Here is an 11,192-nt window from a genome sequence, read left to right on the forward strand (position 1 = left end):
GCCTTTGTTCTTTTTTTTTTTTTTAGTTGTAGTTGGACACAATACCTTTATTTTTATTTGTTTTTATCTTTATGTGGTGCTGAGGATCGAACCCAACACCTTGCAAGTGCTAGGCGAGTGCACTACCGCTGAGACACAGACTCAGCCCCATAATTTTCTTTTAATAAAGGTTTACAGGTATAAATCACTGTGTTTTAGTCAGCTTTTTCACTCCTTTGACTAAAAGATCCAACCAGAACAACTGTAGAGAAGCAAAAATTTATTTGGGGGCTTAGGGTTTCAGAGGACTTAGTCCATAGGCAGCTGGCTCCATTCCTTGGGGCTCAAGGAGAGGTTAAACATCATGGCAGAAGAGTGTGGCAGAGGGAAGCAGCTCACATGATGATCAGGAGAGAGAGGGATAGAAACTCCCCTCCCCAGATACAAAATACTTAACTCAAAGGCACACTCCTAGAGACCCACCTCCTCCAGTCACACCCTACACACCTACAGTTACCACTCAGTTAATCTCATTAGGGGATTATTTCATGGATTGGGTTAAGACTCTCATAACTCAATCATTTCTCTTCTAAACCTCTTTCATTGCGTCACACATGAGCTTTTAGGGGATACCTCAAATACAAACCATTAACACATTGCTTCAGCTATTTCCCCTGTTTTGGCATGTAGTTGGCTCTCTGTATCCGTGTGTTCTACATCTATGGATTCAACCAATCTCAGTTTGAAAATATTTGGGAAAAATTTGCATCTGTACTGAAAATGCGCAGTTTTTTTCATTATTCTTTAAATATTATAGTAATGCAATTATTTTTCTTACATTGTATTAGGTATTATGCTGAGGGATGATTTAAAGCATATTGGAAGATGTACATATTTTATATGCAAATTGTGTGCTATTTTATTATATAATGGACTTGAACATCTTCAGATTTTGGTATCTGGAGGTGAAGGGGTGTCTTAGAACTAATCCTTGATAGATACTAAGGGGTATTAATATTTTTGTGGATCTGAAAGTATTTCCTTTGTGATTTCTTCTTGAATCCATTGGTTATTTATGAGAGTGTTATTTCATTTCCACATATTTGTGAATTTTAGAGATTTCTGCTTTTGATTTCTAATTTTATTGTGAAGTGGTTGAAGTGGGTGTTGTATGATTTCAGTTTCCTTAATTGAGACTTATTTTATGGTCTGACATATGGTTTATGGAGAATGTTTCATGTGAACTCAAGAAAATGTATATCCTTCTGTTGGAAAGTGTTCTATAGATGATTGTTAGGTAGTATTTTTCAGTCTTTTTTCCTATTGATCTTTTGTCTGGTTATTCATCCATTATTGAAATTGGAGTATTAAAGCCTCTCATCATTGTTGAGTTGTCTATTTCTTCCTTTGGTTCTTTCCACTTTTTGCCTTATATATTTTTGGGCTCAGCTTAAGTTGCATTTATATTTAGAATTATTGTATCTTGATGGATTTGTCTTATGTGTCTAGGAACAAATTTTGTTTAAAAGTCTTATTTCATCCAATATTAGTGTAGATACTCCAGCTTTCTTTTGGTTTCTGTTTGCATGTTATATATGGGAAGTTTGGAAATTTATATTTTTTATATATTTTCAACTTATTTGTCTTTGAATCTCAAGAGTGTTTCCTATAGGTAGCATGTAGTTTGATTAAGTTTTGTTTTTAATCCTTTGCCAGTTATCTGCTTTTGGATAGAACGTATAGTCCACTTCTATTTTATGTAATTACTATTACAGTAGAATATTCTTATGCTCTTTGTTTTCTGAATGTGTTATGATATTTTTCTTCATCTATTTTCCTAGTACTGGTATTGTGTTAAGCAAATATTTTTTATGGTACCATTTTATTTCTGTTGGTATTTATTTTATTATTTTCAGTAAATTTTTAGTGGTTTCCCTGGGGATTATAGTTAATATCTGAATTTGTAACAGTTGTGTTTGGATTAATAACAACTAAATTTTGATAGTGTACAAAAAATTGTATTTCTGTTGATCTGTTCTTTCCCATTTTGTGCTGTTATTTTCATGCAGATTACATATTTACAGTGGTACATTCATTAACTTAGATTTCATAATTATTGCTCAGTGCGGTTTAAGTTTATTAGAAAAAGCATTACAAACAAAAAATGTATGCTTTCTTTTAAATTTACCTATGTTTAAATTTATTGGTACTTTTACCAGTGTTTTTATTATTTCTTTATGTTTAGTTAAATCTTCCTTAATACCCTTTTAAGGGCCTGGAGTTGTGGCTCAGCAGTAGAGTGTTTGCCTACCATGTGCGAGGCCCTGGGTTCAATCCTCAGCACCACATATACAATAAATAGATAGATAGACAGATAGATAGATAGATACATACATAAATATCCAACTACAACTAAAAAATAAATATTTAAAAAAATACTCTTTTAATTCAGCCAGAAAAACTCCCCTTAATATTTTTTGCAGGGCCCAACAGCTAACTATGGAATCTTAGTTTTTGTATATTTGAGAATGTTTTAATTTCTCTATGATATTTAAAGGATAATTTTCTGAATACATAATTGGTGGTTGACAGGTTTTTTTCCCCTTAAAGCACTTTGACTGTGTTATCCCTTTGCCATAGTTCCTTATGACAAACTAGCTGTCAATCTTATTTTAGAATATTTTGATAAGCTATAATGCTTTGGTGCTTCCAAATTTTTTGGACTTATCTTTCAACAGTTTTGGTTTGCATAGGCGTGAAATTTTTTGAGTTTATCCTCCCTGGAATTTGTTGAGTTTCTTGGATGTTGAATTATCTTTTTGCAACTGTGACAAATATACCTGGAAAGAACAACTTAGAGGAAGAAAGATAATATTTAGCTCATGATTTCAAAGGTTTCAGTTCATGGTTGGCTGGCTCCATTGCTTTGGACCTGAGGAGAGACCCAGTATCAGTGTCAGAAGGGTGTGTTGGAGGAAAGCTGGCATGAACAGAGAAGAGGGAGAGAAAGAAAGGAAGACAGGCGCAGCGTGCACAGACATGTGCGTGATGGTGCAAGATAAGAAATTCCCTTCTAGAGCACACTCAGTGACCTACTTCGTTTAATTTTGCTCCAGCACCTATGTTTCCACCACTTTCATTCAGCTATTAATGGAATAAACCACTTGTGAAGTTGGAGCCCTCTTGATCCAATCACTCAAGTCTTGGGGGTTGCATTCAAGTTCCAAACCCTAAGAGATGTGCAGATTGTTTTCCATCACAAGGGGTAGTTTTTGCCAATTATTTTTCAAATATTGTTTCTGCTCCCTATTCTTTTCTTACATTGGGCTTCTCGTTTTATATATATATATATGTGTGTGTGTGTGTGTGTGTATATATATATATATATATATGTATATATGTAAAATATAAAATATATATTATATAATATATATATATTGTTCTTTTTAATGATGGACTGAGACTGTCCATTTTTCTTCATTTTTGTTCTTATTCTTCTTCAGACTAGTCTGATTGACCTTTCTTCCTTCAAGTTCAATGATTCTTTCAAGTTCACCAATTATTTATTCTGCCTATTCATATCTATTATTGAACTCAGCAACCATTTTACAAAAATTTTCATTTCAATTATATCTTTCAATTCCAAAATTTCTTTTTGATTATTTTCTTAAATAGTCTATTTGTTGAGATATTATTGTTATACTTTATTTCACTAAATAGGATTTTCTTTAGTCTTTGGTTATATTTAAAATAGTTGTTTAACAGCATACTCTAGTGATAGAGCCACATCAGTGTTAATAGCAGTGCAACTCAAAATAGCCAAGTTATGAAACCAGTTCAGGTGGCCATCAGTAAGGTGGCTGAGTAAAAGAAAGAAAGAAAGAAAGAAAGAAAGAAAGAAAGAAAATGAACTTATAGCATTTGGTGATAAATGGATGGAACTGGTAAGTGAAATAAGCCAGTCTCAGAAAATCAAGGGCTGAATATTCTCTCTTATATGCCAAAGGTGGAGCAAAGTATGGGTAAGAAGAAGTGTGTTGGGGGGGTTGGCTATCAGATCAATAGAGAGGGAAGATCAGAGGAGTAGAAAGAAATTTAAGGGGAAGAAGGAGGGACAGGAAAGGGGGGGAAATGCACAAGGAATTTGACAAAATTATGCAATGTACATGTATAAATATATCACCGTGAATTTCATTTTTATATATATCTCTAAAGCATTAATTAAAAACATATATGTGATTGCAAGGTAGACTCGTAGAGGAGAAGAAGCAGAATAGAGGAGGCGGGCAGGGTGGGTACTGGAGGCTGAAATGGAATAAATTAAATTTCATGCATGTTTTACTATGTAAAAATGAACCTAATATTATTTACAACTATAATGGACCAATAAAAGGAAAAAAAGGACTGGGGGATATAGCTCATTTGGTAGAGTGTTTGCTTTGCATGTACAAGGCCCTGGGTTCAATCCCCAGCACCACACACACACATAAAAAAGGAAAAAAATAGCTGATTAAAATCTTGTGATAAGTGTAATGTCTGGGATTTCTTAGAGACAATTACTAATGATTTTTTTCTCCTTTTTCTACTTTGCTATATTTTCTTATTCCTTTGCGTGTGTCATAATTTTTTATTGAAAATTGGACATTTTAAATCATATAATGTAGCAACCCTGGAGATGGATTTTTCCTCTCTCAGGTTTTGTAATTGTTTTTATTTCTGTTTGACTATTTCATGACTTTTCTGAACCAACTTTGTAAAATCTGTATTTTTTTTTTTGAGTGTGATCATTGAGTGCTTATTTCATTTAGTTGTCAGTTAATGATTGGACAGAGATTTCTTTAAATGTTTGGAAATAAATAAGTCTTCTACTCTTCACCACAAGGCTCTCCGTGTATCTGATGAAGGTTGTGCCTTCAATACTCAGCTGCTAGGCATATTTTAAATCCACCTTAGTCTTTATTTCTTGCTTGTCCAGACCTTCAAGGTTAGATAGAGTTGAGAGTTTGTACCTCAACTGGTCTTTGTACCTCAACTGGTCTTTGTACATACAATCCTAGTCTAGTACACAGCTTATGCATGTGTTTGGTCTCTTTGATTGCCAGAAATATATTGGAATTTTTCACCTTAAGTGTTTTTTTTTTTGTTGTTGTTAACCTCTTATTTACCCCAACTATGTGAATTCCATCAGGTCATATAAAAAGAGACTTGAATATATGGCTTCTTTGAGGAAAAACCAGACAATTAGAATATTGGTATTTAGGGAATGAGTCCTTGAATAAGCTTCAACCCTGTTACATCCCTTCTGGTGGTTGCCAGTCTTCTGGTGGCCACCATGATTGCAGGCTGTTGGTTTTCAAGACTACTGATAAATTGGTGAAATTGCAATTTTTGGGGACTGGGAATACCGAGGATTGACTCAGAGGCACTCAACCACTGAGCCACATCCCCAGCCCTATTTTGTATTTTATTTAGAGACAGGGTCTCATTGAGTTGCTTGGTGCCTTGCTTTTGCTTTGAACTTGCAGTTCTCCTGCCTCAGCCTCATGGAGCAGCTGGGATTACAGGCATATGCCATCATGAGTGGTGATCGTTGCAATTTTTTTAAAAATTTACAGAGTTATGAAGAAGTTAATTCTGACAAATTTGCAAGTTTTCTCGTTTGTTATAAGAACGACATTTTGCTACCTTTGTTCCTCTCCTTTACATTCTGAACCTAAAACATCATTCTCTTTTGTAGGAAAACTTAAATATTGAATCCATTACATTTGTATTAAAAATTAAGCCCTTCTAATTCATTTTACTAAATAATGTTTCCTCATTTTTTCCTGTAAAATGATTACTGTAAATCCCACATTCATTTTATAAGGCTTTACTTTTCTTTGTTTCCAATAGGAACTATCATGTATTCTATTACCTTCTGGCAGGAGCAAGTGAAGAAGAGAGGTTAGCATTTCATCTTAAACAGCCAGAGGAATATCATTATCTCAATCAGGTGAGATATTCAGGAAAAGCATTTTGAAATGTAGGGCATGTTAAATTTTCATCCTTGAAGAAAGCTTTTATTTCCTAGTCTTTTCTTTCCCAAACCTGGTAATGGATATTAACTAGCATTTTCATACATACAATTTAAAAATTTATATGATGCAATTTTCAAATATACAAATTATCATCACCCTTGTGTGTTAAAAATTAGTTATATGTACTCTTTCTGTGTTTTGTGATGGAATATGATAAGTTGCTTATTGGTATTATTCCGTATGAGAAAAGTGATTTTGCCAAAGTGATTTACTTTTTACAGAGTAATGATTGTCCTTTATAAAGGGATTACCTGAAACCTGATTTGCATGTTTTACAGTCTTAATGCAACTACCTCTTTGCAGGATGTTATGACACTGATTTAAGAGTTTGACTTTACAATTTAATGAATTTTTTTTTTTTAAACATTTAGTGTGAAATTCCTCTAACTGTGTGTGGTGACATGTACCTGCAGCCTCAGACAGGAGGATTTCAAGTTCAAGCCCAGCTTGGGCAAAATAGTGAGACCTTGTCTCATTTTTAAAATGAGACAAAAAAAGAAAAAAATTTGAAAGGCAAATGAATTAAAGAATTTAAATATTTCTTTAAAATTCAATATTTACCCCTAAGCTTCCAAAATAAGGAGTGATTCTCATAATTTTCATAACATTGATTTCTCTAATTTTATTCCTCATATTAACAAAAATTCTAAAACCAGTATTAATGGAATTGCTATAACGGGACCATTTAATAGATTGTCTCTCCTTATTTTTTGTTTGATGCAAAATATAATGTCTATGGAAAAAATTTCTTTATGGTAATTAAAAAATACATATGTAGATTTTTAAATTAATTAATACTTTAATGATGACTCAAAGATTATAGGTTGTATTTAGTGTTATGAAAGTAACACCTTAGATTTTTCCTAAGAGTGTACTGTATAACTTATATTTCTTAATCTTGAAATTACATGTTAATATAATTTTCCTTAGCTTTATATTAATATATCAAGAATTTCAAAGTTATTCAAAATACCATTTATATATGATATAATAATAGACATTTTTACCAGGCAGAATTAAGAAAATTTAAAAAAATTGCCAATTCTGTTTCTGCTTTTTTTTCCTTCTCTGTTTAAATTACTTGCTTGGTATTTGGGTGATTAAATATTTTCTTCTTTGCAAGGTAGTAATCATCCATAAATGAGTTGATAGTTGTTAGTAGTAGGAAATCCAGAGTTCTGTTTCCTTCTAATATCAGTATTCATAGGATGTGGGATTTATCAGTTGATGAATATCAGAGTCAGTGGACAGTAGCATATATGGGTTGGACAGAATAATATATGATCTCCCATGATCTGAATGCTTCTTTCTTATTTTATATTGCTATACAAAGTAACTTCTATTTAGATAGCAGTAGTGCTACCTGCACATAACATCTAAGAGATTGTTAGAGAAGTGTACCATTACTTAATAACTTCTGCCTAACTAATCTGCCTTACTTTCAGATAACAAAGAAACCCCTCAGACAGAGCTGGGATGATTATTGCTATGACTATGAGCCGGTCAGTACAAGTACCTAAATATTATGTGTTCCTGTTAAAAGGCCCTCATGTTGCTTATTTATATACATCTTGAAAACAGTTTAGGAAAGAAGATCAGTCAGTATTTGATTTCTCTGAATGATTGATTTATATGTATATGGTTTGATTAAAAACCAGTTTACAATTTTGGATATTTTAAAATTTGCTAATGTTTAATCTACATTTAGTATTTATTTTGATAATGAACTGCAGCATTGTTATGTATGGATCTGTATGAATTATGTTATTTTCTCTGAGATTTAAAAAATTTACTATTTAGCTGTTTTATTACACCACATATTATGAGTAGTGATTATTTATTTTAAAAAAATTACGTTATTCCTGTTTCCTGTGCCAACAATCTTTTCACAAAATGAATGCATGTATATTTTTCTTCTTTTTAAAAATTGCACAACAGGCTACTTGGGTTAATAAAATGTTTAAAAAGTTAAGTATTGAAATTCCTATAAGATTTTTAGGGTTTAAATTGAGTTATTTAAGGGCTGGGGATGTGGCTCAAGCAGTAGCGCGCTCGCCTGTCATGGCGTGTGGCCCGGGTTCGATCCTCAGCACCACATACAAACAAAAATGTTGTGTCCGCCAAAAACTAAAAAAAAAATATTAAAAAATTCTCTCTCTCTCTCTCTCTCTCTCTTAAAAACAAAGGAAAAAAAAATTGAGTTATTTAAGGACATATAAAAATGGGTAAATTGAGCTTTACTTGTTATATTTTATAAAGACAAGTTTCTAGCCGTAAAAAGAACACAAAAAACTTTGTTGATTCAGTTTTTAATTAGATAAGATGTAAAGGCTAAAAACACAGATATGTTTATTAATAATTAATGAATTAATTTATTAAATTTATTCCTGAAAGCATAACATGTCTTAGTCCTTGCTTTAAAAATCCACAGCTTTAATTCTCTCTGCATGTGATTATAAGTTCCACTAATTGCAAAAGTAATCTTGTTTTCTGGGGCTGGGGTTGTGGCTCATCAGTAGAGTGCTTGCCTAGCATGCACAAGGCCCTAGGTTTGATCCTTAGCACCACATAAAAATAAATAAATAAAATAAACTACAACTAGAAAATAAATATTAAAAAAGTAGTCTATTTTCACTTTAGAATGACCAATCTGTGTGGATATTAATTTCTCTCTTAGGTAAAGTTTAATTACATTACCATTTCACAATCAAGAAAAGTTTGATTTTAGATATAACATTTTGAGAAATAAATTCTATACATTTAAATTTATAAAATTCTGATGAATTTTAATAGACAAATTTTAAGTTGTTTTGCCATTGTTAAGATGCTCCTCCTTTCCATCTTTCCCTTATTACATCAAGTGAATTGGTTATCTTTGGAATGTAGGCAGGACAGGAACTGATCTACATTTGTTCAGAGATGGTGTAAGTAATGTTTAAGAATTTGGGCTCTGAAGTAAAGTACCTCCATTTAACTAGTTTTGAGCTCCTCAGAAAGGTTGCTTAATTCTTTCATTCTTATCTTAAGGGGAAATATTAATTTGAACAATGCATATGAAAAGCTTGATAGAATTCTGAACACTAAGTGCAGAAAAACTGGTTGTTACTGTTTGCTGCCATCACTGAAATTGTTATCCATCTTTTCTCTTGAGAAGATTTTTATGACCTTAATCTAATCTTTTAATATTGCTTTCATCAATATTCTCCTGCTTATTGTATTTTCAAATCTGTTTTAGTTTGAACTTTGATTATGTTCTGATTCTTGTTCTTACAAGTTGGTTAATAAATCAGTCATTCTGAATATCCTGTAGTTTTAGCCTGTTAACACTTAACTCTGGTACATTTGGGAACAAGCTAAACTTTCTTTTCCTATGAGTTACTAGAATTTATGTAACTAGCATTATATCCTGAGAGGATTGTTGAAGGACTGTTCTACCATTTGTGCTGCATGATGTATATATTTTGTAATGTTATATGAGTGCTCCCAAGGGAACCTATAGTGAGAAAATTGATTTTTATGAGGTAACTGTTGTTAGCAATTGAATGGTGATTTAATTCCTTTTAAGGGTTACCCCTATTAAGTAAGTGGCTTCAGGGTTGTAGGGAAGAGAGCACAGGATTTGGAAGTGGTTTATAAGATTTTGACTTTGGGCAAGTTTTTAAAATTCTAAATGTTTTCTTGTCTATAAATGTATATTAATTACCTCTGTTTTCTGAGGATTTAGTGCAATTATACATATCAAGTAGATATTTAGTAAGTACAGATTTTCCATATTCAAATGGTATAATCTACTTAAACAGAAGTTATTTTTATTGCTGTTAACATGTCTTAACCTTTGTTTTCTCAGTTGTAAAATGTGGAAAATAAATACTGATATCATTTTGTTGGATGTCTACTATCCTTCTTTAAAGCTGGTCTATCAATATAAATGGTCATTAGTATAAATGGTCAGTTTCACCTGATTGTTTTATTTATCTGAACTAAGCTTGGAATTTTAGGGTTGAAATACGAGGTAGGATTTTAAGATTAAATGATTATGTATTTACTTCAGTAATTCCTCTTGGGGTTGACTTGATGCTTGAGATCTGCAATGAATAAGACAGATTCATTGAGTTCTTTATGGAGCATTACCTAGGAAAATAGGCATTTATAAGCACAAATGTAAGAGGTGTTTGACTCTGTAAGTACAAAGTAATGTGAGAACATGTAGTAAAAAGGTTTTAAAGATTTAGATTACATCCACACTGCGTTACTGTTTGTTTTGGGAACTGAAATGTAAAGGTTAAATAAAATAATGTTTTTACTGCTACTCCATAACTTTTTTACTGACTCATATGTATTTTTTGAGAATTTCATAAAAACTTTTATGTGTATTTCTTTCTTTCTTTGCTTGATTGCCATGTTATTTTTATTCTTTCCTTAGAAACTGTGAAATAATAGAAATATAGCTAATAATATAATACATAATTTAAAATGCTTCATATTATGTAAATCTATGATCTTATTCTCACTTACATTACTGCCTGTTCTAAGATTTATTTTTGTATCACCAGGATTTAGTTCAGTGCCTTGAATGTGATGGGTACTTGTTAAATTTTATTTGTTGAATAAATAACATTTGCTCGTAGACTTGAGCTCTCTTAAATAATATGAGTCTCTTAATTCTTCAGAATTACTTAAAATCAAACTTGGTATTAACATACCTTGTAAGTACCTATAACACTCTATTTTAAGTAATTTTTGAGATTTTTGTCTTGAAAATTGTGAAAGGGGGAGAAAAGGTAACTTACTGATATTTTCGTAGGTATGTGTTTACTTTGCATACCTCTGTAGTCAGATAGGAAATATAATGAATCCAGGTATGTATAAATAGTCTACCAGTTTTAATTTGCATTTATACATACATGTACTTATCTTAAATTACCATATTTCTTAATGGTCTACATTATTTAATAGTAATTTTGATTTTTTTTCTCTTTTTATCTAACGCAGAATTGCTTCTCGGTGGAGGGAGAAGATTTGAGACATGACTTTGAACGCTTACAACTGGCCATGGAAATGGTAGGATTTCTTCCGAAGACAAGAAGACAGTGAGTTTATTTCTTGTATTTGTTTTTTTTTTTTTTTTTTTTTTTT

At 31.8% G+C, this 11,192-nt stretch overlaps 1 protein-coding gene across 10 annotated transcripts in view; it reads left to right on the plus strand.

Moving 5' to 3' along the window:
- Myo9a (myosin IXA) overlaps nt 1-11,192 on the plus strand; it is a 261,808-nt gene that overhangs the window by 63,280 nt on the left and 187,336 nt on the right. For all 10 annotated transcript variants that reach the window (XR_007343894.1, XM_048793402.1, XM_048793403.1 and 7 more), the window contains exons 6-8: nt 5,872-5,971; nt 7,502-7,558; nt 11,049-11,146. Coding sequence is in view for 9 of the 10 variants with exons in the window: in XM_048793402.1 (XP_048649359.1) it covers nt 5,872-5,971; nt 7,502-7,558; nt 11,049-11,146 (255 nt within the window). In the remaining variant the exon portion in view is untranslated. The remainder of the gene's footprint in view (nt 1-5,871; nt 5,972-7,501; nt 7,559-11,048; nt 11,147-11,192) is intronic.

The sequence above is a fragment of the Marmota marmota genome, unplaced genomic scaffold (genome assembly GCF_001458135.2).
Source record: "Marmota marmota marmota unplaced genomic scaffold, marMar, whole genome shotgun sequence".
Taxonomy (NCBI): domain Eukaryota; kingdom Metazoa; phylum Chordata; class Mammalia; order Rodentia; family Sciuridae; genus Marmota; species Marmota marmota.